A 20,812-nucleotide genomic window follows, 5' to 3' on the forward strand; every position below is an offset into this window, starting at 1 on the left:
TGTTCTTATTGCAGTATTTAATGCGTGAATTATTAAACTACCTTTCGGTATATCTTTTGATATAGTTAAAATGGTCATTAGGACATAGAACCTGTTGTTAATTTATTTGAATCCCACCACTGGATGGATGCCTTATTTGCAGAGCATTCCAATGCCAAAGCTCTTCGCAGCCCCCTCCTTAAAAGGTTGGAGTTGGTCTGCTTTCATGTATTGTATGCCGCGAAGGAGAGGTGACAAGGCGACTGCTGAGGGAAGCGGGGTCCTAGAAGAGCTGATCTGAAATATCAAAGGGGAGCAATAGTGACTGACAGCTTCCGAGGAAGTACCGGGCAGCGGCGGGTGGGTGGAAGTTACTACTGGGGAGGTGTCAGAGATGCGCGGTCGCTCGTGCTGCTGGAAGCTCACTCAGCCTGGTCTTCAGGGGCGGTGCCGGGCCCGAAGCCGGGAAATCCGCCCCAATTCTGCTGCCGCGGTTGTCCCCGCCTCTGTATATGTCCCTGACGACGCTCCGTAGCAGGGCGGATGTTGTGAAGAGCCGCTACCGGGGCTGGGTGAGCCTGGCGTGGGGTGGCGGTGAGTAGTCGCTCTCTGGGACTCTGCGGGAGAGGGACCGCCCGGAGTGGCTAGCTGGCTGGCTGGCAGGCAGCGGGGTGGCACCTGCAGAGGCTCCGTGGTCGCGGCTAGGCCCAGGTCAGCGCCGGAGAGCTGCTTGGGCACAGTGCGGCGCCTGCCCCTTGTAATGTTCTGGGTCCGGCTTGAGCTCCGCGCCTCAGAGCCTCTGTCCGGGTTGTCACCGCCTTCCCGCGGCAAAGGGAGGGAGAAAGCGGGGAGGGAGTGCCTTGAGGGCTTCTCGTAGCCCTCCGGGTAAGGCAGACGCTCTCAGAGGGCAGCCCCAGAGTGACTGCTGCAGCGACGCCAGCCACTGGCAGGGTTTCTGTCCTTGGTGTGAGTTTATCGAGAGGCCTTTTGCAGGGAGCGGCCAGTAGCACCTGTCCCCTGAGCTGTTGCTGCTCTTTCTGGTTTGCCAAATCGTGCACTCTACTACCTCACGTTTCCTGCCTTGGCGAGTGGTAGTGTACCTGTCTTTCAGCCCTTTTTGCACAGTTGACATTACTATTATTATGAAGCCCCGCTGTTGTGTGTGTTTGTAATTCAACCCTCCCCCACCCCTAGTGAATCAAAATAGAATAGATTATCAGTGCGATCCTAAGCACGCTTACTCGGAAGGGGATTTAGTAGGATTTAAGTTTTACTAAATGTGTTTACGCGTTCAGCATTGTAACCTTAGCGTTAGGTTATTTACTGAGAAGTAAGTGCCACTGGTGTCAGTGGGACATACATTACGTAAATGCGTGTAGGATTGGGGCTGTTACATAGAGTCTCTCCTCAACACTAGAGCAGATTGGGGGAGCCCTTTGCAGAAGAGTCTGCAGTGAACAGGAATAGCGATGACACAGGGTTGTAAAGGAACACAGACTTCAGTGGCTAAAAAAAACCTATGGTAAACCTGTGAGAAACCAGTAGACTTCAAGGTGCTACTGGGATCTTGCCCTTTTCTACTGCTACAGACAAACGCAACTATCTTGATCTAACTCCAGAAATATATCATTATCACATATGAGGGAAGGAGCCTGCAGGCTTTCACAGTGCAGAGCTGTTGCATCATGGACAGAGATGGAAGCATTGCGTCCATATACAGCAGCTGTTTACAGGATGCAATCTTACACACAGTAAGATGCAGTGGATACAGTGGGACACCAAGTAAACCTGCATAGGATTGAGCTCTCAGGCTCCTTGCCTGAATGCTCCAGAAACCCAGATCTGATTGTGGGAATTGTCCAGAAGATGTTCACCTGAAAATATTGTTTAAAGCCAAAAACAACTATTCATTGTTTTCACAACCTTTCTTTGTATTCTTTTAGCAAATAAATGACAGGTATATTGCCCTTTACAAATGTACATATTGCTCTTTACAGATGCTCACTGTGCTGGATTCCTCCTCTGATGAAGTGTGCTTAAGAGCTTATGTTCTATATAAAACTGGTTGGTCTTAAAGGTGCCACTTGACTCCTGCTTTGTTCATAATTAAAATTTGCCACTCAAGATGATGTAAAAATTAGGGGAAAATTTTTTTTAAACTTATTTCATTTGTTGTCTGCCTTTCTGATTTCATTGAGACTCAAGGTGGCTTACAGAATTAGAAAACAAGTAATGCAATACCACTGCATTACAAAACTAGAAAATTGGGATAAAGATAGTATAAATCAACCAATAAACAATGCACTATTTTAAAAGCTGCTTAAAATTTCCCCCCAAAATTAAACCTTTATGAAAAATCCTCTTCTGAACACTTTTGTGTGCTGAATTTTCAGACAACATTCCTTCAGGTGTCCATTATCTTGAGTTACCAACTGTCCTGGAGAAAAATGTCCAGCCCTTTTACTAGAGGTTTAAATTGATGTTATTTACCTCTGGGTCATGAAAGGCTTCAACTGCCCATTTCTGCACATTAAAGCTTTACTAAAGAGAGGACATTTTTCTCTAGGCCAATTGACAGCCCTCTCATAAATACATGAAGACTTAAAAGCCTATTGTTTTGTTCTGCCTCCTACAAAATTACATTTTCCTGTTATTAAAGAATAAAAATCACAGTCTGACATTGGGATGGTTTTCACATATGTGAGCTCAGACATTTCAGATTACAGAGCCTTGTAGTTCAGGCTTCAAGTCAGCCACTCATCTGGTGTCTTTGTACACCACTGTCTCATTTACAAAAGTTGGTTTGTTTTTTATTATGGCGCCACAAACAATCTTCAGTAGGTTGCTGTATTGCTTTAAAATGATCCTATTGTAGCCATATTACAGCTTTGGGATATTTAGAAATAACTCCTCATAATAAACTATTTAAATTTAAATTATTTCTAATAACAATTGAGGGTAGTGAATGTGAACCACTCACTGTAAGAACACCTGACTGTAAATCAAAGCAATATTACCTATTTTATCTTTGTTTCTGCATTATGATTCAGACATCTAGCCTATGAACTTACATTTGCTAATGTTCTCAAAGTTATTGTTAAGGGTTTGTTGTGTAGTATGAAGGACAATATTGTTGGCCGATATTTTCACTTTAGTTAGAGGCAGAAAAAAGCCCTAATGTAATATGGCAGATGGATATGGTAGTGATGTCCTTAAAAAGATACTCTATAAATTCCCTTATAAAGGAAGATTTTGTGCATGTATAGCAGTGATATTGGGGACATAGAGTAGCTATTGCTCCTAAGTACCTGCTTCAGTTGTATAGTAAATGCAACAGGTCACATGACAAGGAGTCCAAGCTGGAGTTCAGAGAAACCTGAAAAAAGGTGACCACACCTTGTGTACCAGGGAGTTCTTTAGTGGGGTGTAATAGAGATATACCCAGGGCTTTTTTTGTAGTAGGAACTCCTTTGCATATTAGGCCACACACCCCTGATGTAGCCAATCCTCCAAGAGCTTACAGGGCTCTTCATACAGGGCCTACTGTAAGCTCTTGGAGGATTGGCTACATCAGGAGAGTGTAGTCTAATATACAAAGGAGTTCCTGCTACAAAAAAAGTCCCAGATATAGCACTGGTTGTTAGACTGCTGGCTGAGGATGCCTGTCTCCTGTATGTGCCCCTATACAGTGTATCTTCATCATACATTGAATTTTCTTTTCAGACTTAAATTCACTTTTCCTTTGTGAAATCCTCTGGATGCTGTGCATGGTTCATACATAAAGCTTACAGCTGCTGTTGAAACCATTCATGTGAACTCCAGAGGGTAATGAATATCTATTGATAAACAGAAGTCCCGCATAAAATACATCAGTCATATCATTCTCCTGTGGCTTGTTTGGATACATATATATTAACTTTTGTTTTTTTTATACAACTAGTCTGTACAGACATTGTTATATTTATATGTTTTGTTTTATGGGGATTAGAGCTTGTCAATCAATATTCATTACTGTTTTAAGTTAATTACATATTCTGTTTATGCTTGCTCCTCTCTCTCTCTTCCTTCTCCCCCTAGGGGTTATAGGTCATCTCTGAGCCTTCCCTTGATTTAAAACCATTATTTTGAACGGAGTTAAACTGTTGTTTTCCTAGGTGTGTGATTTTTAGCTTTCAATGAACTTTTCAGTTCCTACTGTTATAGTCTTCTGAAATTCTGCTACTCTTTGAAGCATCTTGCATCTTGTTTTTTATGCTTATTGTTTTCCTGGCGGCAGGTCCTTAGAGGCAGAGTTCCATGCAGCTGCATAAAGACATCTAGTCCCTGGAAAATGCAAATTATTTATAGGGTTGTTTTGCTGTTTTTCTTCTGCATTGTGAAGGTTATGTTGGATCTTTGTATCCTTTATTTCTTACAAAAAAATTCATTTTTAGACAAACAATAATATTTTTTTTTGTTTCAGCATTGAGGTTAGTGGCCATTCACACTGACCTAAATTATGACATCAAGAGGTGCTGGTACATCTTTTTCTCGGAAGAACTATAGATTAAGCACAGAGCCTGAAAAGTCCAAGCCTGTAGGTGAGAATACCGTGCCTGTACTGGGGAGAGGGTGGTATAGAGGGAAAATAATGACAGAAACTAGTCGATGAAAATCCAAGCTTATAATGTCTGCCTGCTTACCATTATCCACATACATAACACAAATTTAAAAGTAACAATAAGTGCTAAGAGCTGAGGAGGCAGGACTTCACATTGCAAAGCTGTGCTGATTCTTCCCTAGTACAGCTTGTTCAGAAGGTGGAAAAATTATTCTGTGGTAGAAAAATGTTTATATGACTCCATCCTTGGATATTCTAGCTCAAAGTTGTTTATTGGCATAAAGAAACAGTAAACATTATCATTTGCTGACTTGTTATTTACCATGGATGGTAGTTCTTTCTGGCCTCAAATTTGACGCAACCTTGATTAGAACTACTTCTAGGTATGCTAATAAAAATGAGTAGTAATGAAGGGCATGTTGGCTAAACTCTAAAATGGACATTGCTTTTCAGGGTATTTTATGACAGAATTCTTATGTTGCAGCTCTTTTAGGTTTTTTCTTTAGAGTTTGGTTTGTCTGTTATTGTCCTTGTGCTGCTGACTGCTTGACTGAAATGTGGGTGTTCAAAGAGTAGCACAGGGGCGGAGAAAGAGGACAGACCAAACTAATATGCCATTTCAGGTTGAATGCTGTAACACCTCCTGCCAGGTAGACTGAAAAGTATGTGCAGAGAGCCAGGGCCGGCCTGCCCACTAGGCAAATTAGGCATTTGCCTAGGGCACCGAGGGGGGCCAAATTGGGCTCCCCCCACCCTGGCATCCAAGACAAATACCTAATTGCTTTGCCTTGGTTCCCGGCATGCGGCGGTAATTAGGCAGCGGCAGTTGGAATTAGCAGCAGTGGCAGCGGGCAGGCCACCCCCCCCCCAGCACTTAGAGGACTAACACCAACCTCCTGCTTATCAGCTTTGGCTGGCATCTCAGAGTGTACTGTCTTAATAGAGACTGGGAAGAGGCTTCACTCTCCCCTCCCTTCCTGTTCCTGTTAAGAGAACACATTGCTCCTCTGAGCACGCTGCGGGGGGGGTGTGGCAGGACGGCCACCTTTCCCCCCCACAGTGCACTAAGAGGAGCGACGTTAGTCTCCTGCTTTCCCGCTTCGGTGGGCATCACATTCTCTTAATAGAGATCAGGAAGAGGCTTTGCTCCCCCCTTCCTTCCAGAACAGGAAGGGAAGGGTTAGTGAAGCTTCTTCACAATCTCTATTAAGACAGTATGTTCTGAGATGCCAGCCAAAGCTGGTAAGCAGGAGGCTGGCGTTGGTCCTCTAAGAAGCCGGGGTGGAGTGGGGGCAGAGCACAGCACCACATTGCAGAGCCACAAAGAAGAGGGGAGGGGTTGGCCCAGGGGTGCCCCTGTGGAGGGAGGCAGTGGGCAGCCAGTTTGTGGGGGGCGCCACGCACCCTGGGGCCAGCCCTGCAGACAGCAGCCATGAGGGTTGGGATGCAGTAATGTGCTATTTGAATCCTTCATGTGGTGTACTGCTATCTCTCTCCTTAAACAAATGTACTTTCCCAGAAAGGAACTTTGAGTCCTGCTAAGGGACAAGATCCACAATGTAGCAGCCATTTGCTGCATATGCCAGGATACCATTTGGTGTATATGCATTTGCTGCATATGCCAGGTAAAGAGACATACTTAGAGATGAATGCTGTAATCCTAGAAGCTCAGTTTAACCAGTATTCAAGTGAATTGCTTAGAGTTGGGTTGCAAATAATTTATTGTGACATGACTTTTTATTAACTGTTTGTTAAACAGTGCATTGTTGCTGATTAAATACTGAGATATGACACACTGAGCTCTTTTCTTACTTGACAGAAGTGTAAGTAGTACTTTGCTTGATTGCTCATTTTCTGTTTGCTGTAGGAATAGTGAACAGCAAACTTCTGAATGATTATCTGCACCGTATTTTCCCCAGTGCTGATGGGATTCAGCCAGCTGCTGCACACAGGTATTGGACTCCTGATTTGCCATACAGCAAGCAAATGCTGATGTTGCTGATGAGTGCATCTTTAACAGTGTTACTTGGGAACAAAACAGAACCATAATGCTGATGTTAGGCAAAACAAAGAGTTCATTGTATTGTGAAAGCTTTTTGCATGATGTCATGTTTGTGTGGCGTTTTAGACAACACTCTCATTTTGAAAGTGTATGCAAGTGCGTATGGTGTGAGGGTAGGGGGAGAGAGAAACAGAGACAGGGAGAGAGCAGTGATAGTGATCTAGTACATGTGTTGTAAATATGACTATTTCTCATAGAAATGACCAATGTTAATATAAGGTGAACTTTTTGAAAGAAACCTTGGAAGTATTCACAATTAATATCAATGAATAATATTGTCAGGAAGTTACAGACCTTATCAGATGATGGCTGTCAAGTTTTCAGTGTCTAGTACAGTGATGAAATGTCGTTAGTTTTCACTACTGTATAATAAAACATATTTTGTATTGTTATTTTTGTGTATTGTCACTTAATGTATAACTCTGATGGAATTAAAAATAAAGCCTGAAACAAGACCATTTTTATGGGTCCTGGAATACCCCAGACTATTCGTTTTGAGGGATTTCAGTGTCCATGTTGCTGATGTGGCTTCCTTCCAGGCCAGGGACCTAGTGTCATCCATGATGGCAGTGGGACTCTCCCAATCTATATCAGCTCCCACACACCAAGCAGGCTGCATGCTATATCTAATTTCTGGTGTGGGGATAAATGTGGATCTGGTGACTGCTGATGCTGTCCCTTGGTCAGCCCACTTTGCTTTGAAGGCCTGTTGAGTGCTCCTAACCCTCCATGTTTAGGCAGTGAGCTGATTTATGCTCACCCATGGACACTAATGGACCCTATCAGGTTCCAGAATGCTCTGTAGGATCCAGTGCATCCTGGCAACTCATTAGATGGCCTAGTTAAACTAGCCCCATGGTATACCCTGGAGCTATAGAGGATGAAGCGAGAACTGAGACAACTAGAGTGAGGGTGGTGGCGTGCTTGTGATGAAGCTGCTGCGAGAGCATCGTATAGGTTGTATAGGCCTCCATTGTGTCTGCAAACTCTCACCCAGCCCAATTATTTAAGGCAATTCAGTCTTTAACTTCCTTGCCACAAGACAAGCAAAGTGATAAGGAATTGGCTGTTGGCTATGACGTATTTGTGAGCTATTTTGCAGACAAAGTTGTTGCTCCTCCAGGACCCCCTGGCCACAGTTGATACATTAAGAGAACTGGAACCCTCTTGTCTGTTTTTGGGTCCAGTTTTGGATTACTTCAGTTGGCTCTCCAGGGAGGAAGTGGACGAGATCCTGGCAGCTGTGAGGCCCACCACTTTCCCCCTTGACCTGTGCCCATCTTGGCTGGTCAAGGCTTGAAGAGATGGTGTTCAGGTCCCCCTGGGAGATGTTATCAACCTATCCCTGTCTTCAGGAATATTCCCAAAGGGTTTGAAGGAGGCAGTGGTGTGTCCCTCTTGAAAAGCCTTAATTGGATCCTGCAGTGCTTGCCAAGTCTCCTAGTTTCACATCTTTTGTTCCTGCTTAGATAGTTGAGAGAGTGGTGGCCGAGCCATTCCAGGTCTTCTTGGATGATGCCTCCATCCTCTCTCCGATGTTGTTTAACATCTATATGTGCCCTGCTGCCCAGTTGGTCTTGTGGCAAGGGCTGGGTTGCCATCAGTACGCTGATGACACCAAGCTTTATCTGTTGATGGACAGACAGATGGATTCCACTGCAGATACTTTGGACAGGGCGTTAGGGGCTGGATGGCTGCAGTAGGGACAGCTGAAATAAAATCCAACAAAACCGATGTCCTGTACCTGTGTTGTAGGGGCTTAGGACTGAGAATATGGCTCCCAGCACTCAGTGGGGCACCATTGGCACCAGTGCTGAGGGTGAGGAGTCTTGGGGTGATCTTGGATCCCTCATTTTCTATGGAGGCCCAGGTCACCACGGGTGCTGGATTGGCCTTTTATCATCTTCGGCTGATCAGGCAGCTGGTTCCCTATCTCACCTCTCAGGACTTGCTACAGTCATCCATGCAATGGTAACTTCCAGGCTGGAGTACTGTAACTTGCTCTATGCAAGGCTGCCGTTGAACCTGATCTAGAAATTACAGTTAGTGCAGAATGTGGCGGCACGCCTGCTGACACTGACGTCTGTGCAGGTGCGCATTCAGCTGTTGCTTCACCAACTGCACTGGCTGCAAATTGAATACCGAATTTGGTTCAAGGTTATGATATTAACCTTCAAAGTCCTATGCAGTCTGGGACCAGCATACCTATGGGACCGTCTCTCCCCATGTGTGCCTTTGTGCTCTGCTGATCAATACCTCCTGGTATCCCCTGCCCCAAGGGATGTCCACTTAGCTTTGACCAGGGCCAGGACTTTTTTGGCCCTGGCCCCAGCTTGTTGGAACATGCTCCCACCTGAAACCAGGGTCCTGCAGGGCCTGTAAGATGGAGCTGTTCCACCAGGCCTTTGCTTGAAGAAGGGGGCACTCAATCATCTCGGCCTCCCCTGTCCATGGTACCTGCTCAGTGCTTCCCAGCTATTTGCTTGTTACCTACAGGGCACTGTTGTACATTAGGGTACCTTACCACCATCTGTTTAACATGGTACAGGAAGCACTAATCAGTTTTAGTGTGTTCTTTTAGTGCTATCCTATTTAGACTGTTATATTTTGTTATATTATTGGTTTTATTGTTACTTATATTTTGTCACTTACACATTATCACTTATGTGTTGTGAGCCATCCCGAGCCCACTTGTGGGGTAGGGCAGGATGTAAGACTACTAAATAAATTTTTATTTTTCTGTTATACATTAAAACACATTACATGCCCATGCCTCAGAATATGAGCTGTTAATACTGCGTAAAAGTTCTTTTCATTTTGATTCCTGGGAAGGCTTGTAGTGCCACAGAACAGTTTGAAACACATATGAGGGTTTCTCTTGAAGAACGCCTGTTGTATATTTGTGTTTAACAAGCTGCCGGGGTCAAATTCCGTCCACTATATACTTAGCTTCTGAACTCACAACTGAGTTGTCAGTGGTGCTAAAAATAACTTTCATCCCCTTTTGCTTTTGGTGAGCAGAGGTTACCAAGAGAAGGAGGAGGAGGAGATGGAAAGTGCTTTTTTTCTTGCTTGTCTACCAGAACATATTTTCTTGCTTCAAGAATGTATTTTTTCTTGGTGTGCCCATTGGATTTTTACTTTTATTTTTTTTAGTTTCCAATTCTTCAGCTTCTAGTTAATTCATCTTCTTCCTTAAAATCACATGAATTACTGGGCTGGCAAGTAAAATGCTTAGTGTAATATCCAATTTCTTTAAGCCTTACTATAACTAGGACAAAGCAGGAGTCAAGTGGCACCTTTAAGACCAACCAAGTTTTATTCAGAACATAAGCTTTGGTGTGCTCTCTAAGCACACTTCAACAGACGAGGGGATCAGGTATTGTGAGCTGAAATACAAGCAGTTTGTAGATTAAGTATGCAGACTGATCACATGGTAAACCAGTGTGGCTTGGCCATTTGGTCTGGATAGCCATAAAAGGTAGTAAAGTCCTCTGCCAATTGGTTTGATTCACTGAGATGAGTATAACCTGTCACCATATATATTCTTAGGCCCAACTGGAACTCCTGTAAATTTCCTATTTCTGTTTCCCTCCTGGAAATGTAAGAACAAAGGGTGTTAAAAACGTGGAACTCTTCATGGCTGTAATCACAAGTTGTACCAGCTTGCCTTACCACTTCAGTTCAGTGGGAAGTCAGACAGAAATCTTGTACAGAATGGTAGGCCATTCTGAACAATATGTGGACCAGAAGGATGTACTTGCCTAATAATTAATGAGATGGATCCAACTACTCAGTTCACCAAAGCTTGAAGTCTTCCTCCAACCTAAGGAGCTTTGCTTCTCTGAAATGGCCCTTCTGTTGGAAGAAGAGCCATCTAAGTTCAGGGAAGGCTGCTAGACGGGAGGAGAGGTTTAGATTTTGTTGATCAAAGTGGCTTGGGTCCACCCTGAAGTGCTCACTTTAGAAAACGTTTTTGAACTCAATCGCTTTATTTATTTATTTATTTATTTGGTTCATTTATATTCCGTCCTATCCCAAGCGGGCTCAGGGCGGATCACATATATATAAAATCAACACATAATGCAATAAATGCAATACAATAAAACCAATAAAAACCAATAAATACAATTAACATAGCACACAATACAGTATAGTGTAACAAAGTGGTGGACTGATAATACAGATTGGGGGTAAATTAGTGGCCCCGATATGGCAGTTCAGATCACTGTTCAGATCACTGTGGGGGAGGATGGCCGATGGTATAGGCAGTAATCCAGGGGTGTCCGCCTGCCTCCGCTGAACGCCTGGCAGAACAGCTCCGTCTTACAGGCCCTCCGGAAAGGTAACAAATCCGGTAGGGCCCGTATCTCCACCGAGAGCTGATATAAGGTCAAGGAGTGTGTTAAGTGGCATAAAGTGACTTTAAGAATTAGCTGGTATAAGATCCATGCAATATCCTAGTTTCTGACTCTGTTTATTAATTCTGTTCAGACACCTATTTTCTTGGGCATATTTGTATATTTGAAAAGTAGGGTTACCAACCTTCTGGTGGGGCCTGGAGATCTCCAGGAATTACAGCTGACCCCCATCCTGTAGAGATCGGCTTGCCTGGAGAAAGTGGCAGCTTTGGAGGGCAGATTGTATGGCATTATACCATGCAGAGATCAGTTCACCTCCCTCAAACGCTGTCCTTTCCAGGTTCCACACACAAATCTCCAGGGACTTCCCGACCTGGCAACCCTGCTAAAGAGGCCACATAGAATTATTCAATTTAGTGGTATAGAAAGGACAATGTTCAAATACTTACGGAATTTTTATATACCATCTATGCAGATTTTTCCTTGGTGACTAATATGTAGTACTAAAAGAATATTCTTTATATTCCTAGAAAGCACTTGTCGTTCCAAAATTTACAGGAACACATAGAACGACTGCTAGCAGAGAATGCCAGCTCTGAAGATGGTCAAGGTAGGTATTAGTAGAGAGTCTGTTCCAGGGCTTTTTTTGAGCAGGAACACACAGGAATGCAGTTCCGGCTGGCTTGGCATCAGGGGGTGAGGCCTAATATGCAAACGAGTTCCTACTGGGTTTTTTTAAAATAAAAAAGCCCTGTGTGAAACAATGGTGATGTCAGGGGGTATGGCCTAATATGCAAATAAGCTCTTGCTGGGCTTTTTCTAAAAAAAAAAAGCCCTGGTACGTTCATATTAGAGTTGCCAGGGAGAGAGAATTGCATGAGAATTCCCCCACCAGTCTTTCAGCTGTTGATGCTGTATCTAAGCACTTAAGTGCCATTCTGCAATAGATTAGTTTTAGCAGTGACACTTCCATTGGGAAAGAAGGGGGTGTCTCTCCTGTTGAATTCATTGAGTGTAAGAGGGGTAGCTTCTTGAACAGATTTTATGTGGGTGAAATATAGTCTGTCCTTTTCTCTGAAATCTGTTGGGTTTTTTTTAATTAAAAACTATCCAAACTATATTTGTATAGTTGGTTTTTAAACAGATCTTCTCTTAAAAAATTAAGCATTGCATTTCCCCTAAAGAGCATTTGTCAGGGTTCTTCATTTACTCCTGCTTGTCTTCCTTCGCTATATGTCTTTTGCTCATAAGGCCATCAGTCCCCTTTGAGATTCCTGAAATATTCCCTATAGTACAATACAACCCAGGATATCAAAATTATTTGTTATGAGGGACAGATCTGACATAAATGAGATCTTGTCGGGCCAGGCCATGTGTGTCATAAAATGTAATGCCAGGTGGCAGAGAGATAAACCTTATAAAGGACACAGACTAACACAAGGATTTTTAAAACACTTAAAACATTAGCTCTCGTTGGTTTAAAGGTGCTTTCTTTGTATCCCTCCCATGCAATCCAGGGAACTGGGCAAAGGAAACTCTGGCTCTTTGATTCCTTCCCCAGGGGACCAGGAGGGGGAGAAATCTCAGCCGAAAGAAGGAAAAGAGGCTTGGCACAGTAGCTCTGCTTGCAATTTGAGAGAGCCTGACAAAGCAAGCTATTCCTCCCCCCACTTCCACCCCAAGGAAGGAGCCTCAGCCAGTGGAGAAAATAGAGGCTTTGCTCTGTAGCTCCTGTGTGATTGAGCACAGGGACGGTGGATTTAGGAGGGACGGTGGCTCAGTGGTAGAGCATCTGCTTGGGAAGCAGAAGGTCCCAGGTTCAATCCCTGGCATCTCCAAAAAAAGGTCCAGGCAAAGACGTGTGAAAAACCTCAGCTTGAGACCCTGGAGAGCCGCTGCCAGTCTGAGAAGACAATACTGACCAATACTTGATGGACCAAGGGTCTGATTCAGTAGAAGGCAGCTTCATATGTTCATATGAGCAAGCCTGGCAGAGCAAGCTGTGATGGAGAAGGAAGCAAGAGAGAGGGAGAGAAGTAAGCAGTGGGGTGCTGCAGGGCTCAGTACTGGGTCCCATGCTCTTTAACTTGTTCATTAATGATTTGGAGTTGGGAGTAAGCAGTGAAGTGGCCATGTTTACAGATGACACTAAATTGTTCAGGGTGGTGAGAACCAGAGAGGATTGTGAGGCTCTCCAAAGGGATCTGTTGAGGCTGGGTGAGTGGGCAGATGGGGTTCAATGTGGCCGAGTGCAAAGTAATGCACATTGGGGCCAAGGATCCCAGCTACAAATACAAGTTGATGGGGTGTGAACTGGCAGAGACTGACAGAGAGATCTTGGGGTCGTGGTAGATAACTCACTGAAAATGTCAAGACAGTGTGCGATTGCAATAAAAAAGGCCAACGCCATGCTGGGAATTATTAGGAAGGGAATTGAAAACAAATCAGCCAGTATCATAATGCCCTTGTATAAATCGTTGGTGCGGTCTCATTTGGAATACTGTGTACAATTCTGGTCACCGCACCTCAAAAAGGATATTATAGCATTGGAAAAAGTGCAGAAAGGGGCAACTAGAATGATTAAAGGTTTGGAACACTTTCCCTATGAAGAAAGGTTAAAACGCTTGGGACTCTTTAGCTTGGAGAAACGTCAACTGCGGGGTGACATGATAGAGGTTTACAAGATTATGCATGGGATGGAGAAAGTAGAGAAAGAAGTACTTTTCTCCCTTTCTCACAATACAAGAACTCATGGGCATTCAATGAAATTGCTGAGCAGTCAGGTTAAAACGGATAAAAGGAAGTACTTCTTCACCCAAAGGGTGATTAACATATGGAATTCACTGCCACAGGAGGTGGCAGCGGCTACAAGCATAGCTAGCTTTAAGAGGGAATTGGATAAAAATGTGGAGCAGAGGTCCATCAGTGGTTATTAGCCACAGTGTGTGTGTGTGTGTATATTTTGGTCAAATATGTATATTTTGACCACTGTGTGACACAGTGTTGGACTGGATGGGCCATTGGCCTGATCCAACATGGCTTCTCTTATGTTCTTATGTTCAGATGACAGCCAGTTGCTCGGGGGCCTGAGCCCTCTGGGGGCCTGATTTGGCCCCTGCGCTGCATGTTTGACTCTCCTGACCTAGATTCATAAATAGTTTCAGAGGGTAGCTGTGTTAGGTAGATCTGTAAATAATACATCAGTACATGTTTTTGCTTATTTTTTAGTATCTGGATATAACTGCATGCAGTAGTTTTATTACAATCTTTTGGGATAAATTGTATATATTTTCTAGATACCTTGTGAGACTTCATTGTCTGACTAGGAAAAATTGTGCTGTGTCCCATTGTGCTTCCTTTTTTTCTGAGAAGATAATGTTTTGATTCATTTCTCTTTTGTTTGTTTTGTATACAACTGTGGGTCACTGTATTGAGGCTGCTATTATTTTGCAAGCCTTTCTCATTGCCATTCCTGCACTTTTCATTTCAGATCAGGTGGTAGAAGGACGACTTGGCCCATCTGTTGTGGTATTGGATCATACAAGTGGTTTTGAGGGACTCCTGCTTGTGGATGATGACCTACTTGGGGTGAGTTTAAAGGGTGTCACTGAGAATGTTGGGTTTGCCAACAGCCTGGAGGGGGGAAAATCCTGTTCCTTCAACCAAGGCTTAATAGGATGTTGTTTACCAAGTGAAGTTGCTTACATCTGTACCATGAAGAGCTTCGTGCCCATTTCCACACATTCAGCCTCTGTTAAAGGGGCAAGGTATTTCTCCAGGTGGTGACAACTCTAGTGAATGTACTAGTCCTGGTATGCTTAAAGGCTATTGAAAGTTTAAGTTGATGCTACTGTGGTCCTCTCTGTTTGTTCCCACACTTCTTTGCTTTTTGGACTGTTGCAGAGGTAGCATTGGTTAGTCCTGGAAACATGCATTTCCTTTTCCCAGGCAGCAGTTGGAGCAAATTCCTCTTAACCATAGTTAAACAGTTTATTAATGTGGAAATGAACTGTAAGGGTAATAAGCATTCTCCATTCAGTTTGAAGGGAATTTAAGACCTTACAATGTAACAAGACCCGACACTAGGCTTTTTTGAAGAGTTCAATAATGCAATATCACATTGTCTGTAAGTTTTGGTATAGCTTGATCTCATCAAATTTCAGAAACTTAGCAGGATCAGTACTTGTATGGGAGATCATCAAGGACGACTTTGTAGAGCAAAGCAAACCACCTCTGCTTTTCACTTGCCTTGGAAACCCTAAAGAACTTACAGACAGAACTTACAGACAACATGATATTGCATTATTGAACTCTTCAAAAAAGCCTGGTGTCGGGTCTTGTTACATTGTATGGTTTTGTATACCGTCACTCCATTTTGTATATTAATTTAAGACTTTAACCATCTTAAGATTAATCATGCCATGGAACATACTTGCCAGTGATTGGGAAAGGCATTTTACTACTTATTTCAAAAAGCAAGTCTTGTTGGAATGAAGCAAGCCTCGTTGGAAAATCTTCATGGAGTTTTTAGATGGTTCAGAGAAGAGGAGAAACTTCCTGTCGTACTCATCATCTGTGGCATTAAAAGGTGAAACCAGCATCTTGAATTGGGCCTGAAAGTAAACTGGAAGTGTTGCTGTTTCCAAAATGGTGAGATGTTAACATATTGACTCACCTGCATCAATATCTGAGCTTTCCCCAGATGTTCCATGTAGAGGACCTAATGAACCGCTGAGAAATTCTGGGGGGCACAGCTATAGACCCCTTGCATTGCCTTCTGGAATCAGCCCTCTATTGGAAATTCCACAATGCACTGCTCTAATTTCTCAGCCTAGAAAGACAGTGCTAAGGGCACCAACAAGGCCAAGTTGCTATTTCAGAAATTGACTAGGTTGTTTACATGAGATGTTGCAAGTTCTTGAGGAGCAGGTGAAGTCCTGTAGAACAGGGGTGCTGAACTGATTTGTTATGAGGGCCAAATCTGACATAAGTGAGACCTTGTCAGGCTGGGTCATGTGTGTCATAAAATGTAATGCCTCTCAATTTAAAATAAAACATGCTTAAAATATTAGCATTCATTAGTCTTAAAGGTGCTTTCTTTGTATCTCTCCCATGGGATCCAGGGAACCGGGCAAAGGAAGTTCTGGCTCTTTCCTTCCTTCCTTAGGGGACCAGTAGGGGAAGGAGTCTCAGCCAATAGAAGGAAGAGAGGCTTGGCTCAGTAGCTCTACTGTGCAATTGAGAGAGCCTGGCAAAGCAAGCTCCCCCTCCCCCCAGGAGCCTCAGCCAATGGAGAAGATAGAGGTTTTGCTCTGTAGCTCCTGGCAAAGCAAGCTGTGGTGCAGAAGGAAGCAAGAGAGAGGGAGAATGAAGCAGACAACAGCCAGTTGCTCAGGACCCTGATAGCAGCCCTCCAGGGGCCTGATTCGGCCCCTGGGCTGCATGTTTGACACCGTTGTGTGTAGAATCTAGTACAGGGGTGGCCAAACTTGCTTAATATAAGAGCCACATAAAATAAACATCAGATGTTTGAGAGCTGCAAGATATGAGAGCCACAAGACAGGAAGGAAGGGAAGGGAAATAGTTGGGGTAGGGAGGAGGGAGGGGTGGAAAGAAAGCAACTTTAAGTGCATGCTCCAAGCCACTGGATGGCTTGGAGAACTGATTCAAAGAGACAAATGCTTTCTCCAGGCTGGCTAATGGGCAGTGGTGGCTTCAAGAGCCACGCAACATGTGTGAAAGAGCCACATGTGGCTCCCAAGCCACAGTTTGGCCAGCCCTGATATAGTAGCTTCCAGGAAGATGCTCATCTCTGCAAAGGTTCTGGGAAATCAATTCCACATTCACAAGTTAATTATTTGTCCATAAAAGGTGGCTTTCTAGTCTATAGACCTTCCTGTTGCCTTCCAGTACAGAACATAAAAACAGTCATGTGACCCACTACATATATTGGACCTTGTGTGTGTGCACACACACACAGACAGCTCTGTAGTTTAACAAGATGGCCTTGGCTTGAATACTGAAGACTCTCCCAAGCCAAAAAGAAAAAGGAGTCTCCAACACTAGTCTTGAGACTACCTCCATGTGCTCAGTCATGGAGTCTGTAAGACAGCTGTGGGTGGTATATCATCAAAATCCTTAGTTTGTACCAAGCGCGTGTTTTTAAGTCTGCCTCCTGATTTATTAACCATGGTTAACACAGAGCTAGTGTTATGTCTGAACTGGTTCTTGGTATTTATAGAAGATATGTTAGAATGTGGCTTTCATTCCTGTGTCATTCTGTCAGGTCTTTGCAACTGCTATGGTATTATTTTCTGTACTTGTAATTTTGATACTCCTTGCTTGTCTGTATTTTGCTGCTCACTTTTGTGTTATGCCACTTGTATAGAACTTCAGCTGAGGTATTTGGAGTGTTCTCTTTAATTTTGCACTGCTTGTATATTCTTTGTTACTCTCAATTTATGTTGTTTTTAAAGACTGCTCTTGTTTGTTAGGGTCCTTTTCCCAGCCCACACAGATCATTCATTTCTGCCTCTCATACAACAAAGCTGCAACAGTGATCGCTTGTGTGTTTTTTCTTGCTACTACAGCTGACTTGCTGGGCTTGATTCTCATCTGAGAAAGGAAAGACAGAATGCCTTTGCCATGAGCTTACCAGCAGCTATTGTTATTTGCTGTCTGGCATACTAATCCAGGCACTCAAAGTGTCTACAGCAGGGGTCTCCATTAGTGCCTGTGCACTGACCAGGGCTGCCTAGATTCCATCTGGGCCCAGGGCCACTGACGGGGGGGCAACATTCAGGGGGGGGCAAGTCATTTGGAGGGCTCCTGAAGCTAGCATCAAGCTGTATTCAATCAATGTATTTATTTTAAAAATTCCTAGTTCAGTTCTGACTGCAGCTGCTAAGGGCACAGGGAAGGCAGAGCCTCTCTGCAAAGTTTTCTGTGAGGCTGAGGGAAACATTTGGTGATCAGATCCTACTAAACCCAGCAGCCAAGCCACCTCTGGAGCAAGGCAAGACCAAAAAGCATAAGTTAGAAATCAAGTAAAGGGCCAGTTGTTAAAAACATATATATCCTAAATATAATCCAAAATACATGTATTTATTTATCAAATGGTTAAAAACATTTATGGGCCCAACTGAAGTCTCATTACAGAATAAAAATACTATATACACAAATGGGAACTCTTGCAACCTGATACATTTCAACCCAGATAGGCCTTCTTGCAATGATAATAATATAATAATAATAATAATAAATTTTATTTGTACCCCGCCCTCCCCTGCCGAAGCAGGCTCAGGGCGGCTAACAATACGATGATCAACAATATAGGCACATGACACAATAATAAAATAATGTACAAGTTGATGTAGGACCAAAGAGGAGTTTTCTAATAATGATCAATTTACACAAGGCATGAGAGTGTTTATGAGGCCTACTAGAATCTAACCTTGTGCCATATTCATATGCATACATACTGAATGATGTTGCTATTGTATGCCATCTGATTTTGGTCCAAAATATAAGGATGTAGACAAATGGTCAGAGCCAATGTACCATTGCTTCAGTGGTGGCTTGGCTGATGGATTTAGCAGGATCTGATCACCAAATGGTTTCCCTCAGCCTCATAGTAAATTCCTCTGTGCCTTTAGTGCTTGCAGAACTGCATTAGGAATTTTAACAAGCAATACATTTGGTGAATACAGCTCTCCAGCTGACTTGGGCCCACTGAATGTTGTCCCCCTAGCTCCCCTCTCTTGGTGGCTCTGCCACTGGCACCTCTCCTGTTGCCTACCAAGTGTTTTAGAAAGTGGGTTGGGGCCAGGTAGAGCTCTTATCAGCAGAGTTTCTAATTGGCCATTGGCAATTTGATTGTGTAGATTAAGATAATGTTGTTTCAGTGGCAGCTGCCACCAAAATGTTAGTTTTATTCTGTATTTCACTTTTAAAAAATTACTCCTCTTTTCCCTTACACTTGGAATTCCTCTCTGTGTGTCCCCCTAATTGCCATTTTGTGATTGGCTCTGCCTTCTGTGGCAGCTATTTTGTGAGTGCGCCCACCACCCAGTGACAGAATCGCAAAGGTGTCCGCAGGATCAAAAACATTGGAGAACCCTGGCTTATGGTACTCTTAAAAATAGATGGTATGTTAGTCTGCTTATGGCTTACTTCTGGCCCTGTGAGAGCTCTGGTCGTAGGCATTATGTACTTTTCCAGCATGTTATCCCATCTGTGACTTGGACTCTTTTCTTATTCCTTCTGGCATTCTTTTCTTGGCTATACCGTTTTTGGCAAGTCTTTAGGTGCACACTTTTTTGTGCCCCATCTGGTTCTTGCAGGTGGCATACAGCAAACTCTTAATCCTTGCTGATTCCCAAGCTGTCCACATGGCTGGTAGGGTTGACTAGAGGAGCAGCAAGAATTATGCCATCTGTGCTGGCAGTTTCTCTGATCTTGGCGAGATGTTTGACCTGAAAGCAACAGAAATGGGAAGTTACTGTGCTGACATGCTATTTTTATTGTTCCTGTGTGCAAGCTCTTTTCAAGTCTCTAAATTTCTTTTTTAGCTCAATTTAGTTATAAAACAATAGATGTGAGCAAGCCACTGGTGATGTACTTACATGTTTGGAAGTGACCAGATACTTTTCTTAACATGTCTTCTCTGGTCATGTGCATGTGAAGTTGAATGGAGGCAGTTAAATTGTAATATCTTTATTCACGGTGTGACAGTTCTCTTTCTCTTTTTCTAAAATTAGGTGATCGGGCATAGTAACTTTGGTTCTATCAGAGCCACTACCTGTGTATATAAAGGTTAGTACTAGAAAAAAGCTGGACCTGACAATACTATTGGTTTTAGCATGAAAATGTTTTTAGCAAGAACATAACATTTTGAGATGCAAATATGCTGAGAGTGAGGCTTAAATAAATCCTTGATTTGCTTTTGGAGCAACAGTGATTATGTGTTGTGTGTGTGTGTTTTTTTTTTAAATTAGATACATGTAAGAGCCTGGAGCAGGAATAATAGACTGACTACTCTGAATGCTATAATACTAGGGCTAATCTATCTTTTATATTGTTTGAGAATCAGCTTAAATTTATATAATACATTTGTGTGGCTTTGTCACTAGATACTTTTCTGTTGTCTTTTATTTTAGGAAAATGGATCTATGAGGTGCTGATTTCATCCCAAGGCCTCATGCAGATTGGCTGGTGCACTCTAAATTGTCGATTTAATCAAGAGGTATTTATTTCATTTGATTTGATTTATATCCCGCCCTACCCCACCGAAGCGGGCTCAGGGCTCAGGTAACATAACAGTACTACACAGGTCTGGGATACTTTGCCAGCATCATTTTGAATTCTCTTGTATATTAATGTGCAGGACAGGATTGTTCTTCTGTGTTGTGAACTTCTGTGTAGGTAAAATATTCTCATCCAGGCACAAACACTAAAAGGATCATATTTTGTAACTGGCTTTTTACAGAAGTTTTACTGAAGACTAGAATGGGAACATTATAATTTCTTCCAATTATGTTTGATATGGGCTGCATCCAGTGTGTCCAAGTATTTACTCAAGTTTTTAGTTGTGGATTGTTGTCTGATGTATCAATCACTTCTGAAGTCTCTCTTCTGACTGTTTGCCACTGCTTCTTGACCTGAAGCTAATAGTGATGGGTGGAAGGATTCAGGTGATGGCTGGAAGAAAGGAAACAGTACCATGAAGAAATGTTTGACAAGCAAAAAAATGATGGTTGCTAGAACATTCCAATTTTAAGCTGGTGTGTGAATGAGCTGTAGATATTTCAT

At 43.1% G+C, this 20,812-nt stretch overlaps 1 protein-coding gene across 1 annotated transcript in view; it reads left to right on the forward strand.

Annotated features, from left to right (window-relative positions):
* Window positions 1–449: 449 nt before the first annotated feature.
* RNF123 (ring finger protein 123) overlaps window positions 450–20,812 on the forward strand; it is a 154,554-nt gene continuing 134,191 nt past the window's right edge. The window contains exons 1-7 of the mRNA XM_060240086.1: window positions 450–573; window positions 4,442–4,559; window positions 6,447–6,531; window positions 11,533–11,612; window positions 14,493–14,590; window positions 19,762–19,816; window positions 20,161–20,246. Of these exons, the coding sequence (XP_060096069.1) occupies window positions 4,478–4,559; window positions 6,447–6,531; window positions 11,533–11,612; window positions 14,493–14,590; window positions 19,762–19,816; window positions 20,161–20,246 (486 nt within the window). The 5' untranslated portion in view covers window positions 450–573; window positions 4,442–4,477. The remainder of the gene's footprint in view (window positions 574–4,441; window positions 4,560–6,446; window positions 6,532–11,532; window positions 11,613–14,492; window positions 14,591–19,761; window positions 19,817–20,160; window positions 20,247–20,812) is intronic.

This window comes from Heteronotia binoei, chromosome 5 (genome assembly GCF_032191835.1).
Source record: "Heteronotia binoei isolate CCM8104 ecotype False Entrance Well chromosome 5, APGP_CSIRO_Hbin_v1, whole genome shotgun sequence".
NCBI lineage: Eukaryota > Metazoa > Chordata > Lepidosauria > Squamata > Gekkonidae > Heteronotia > Heteronotia binoei.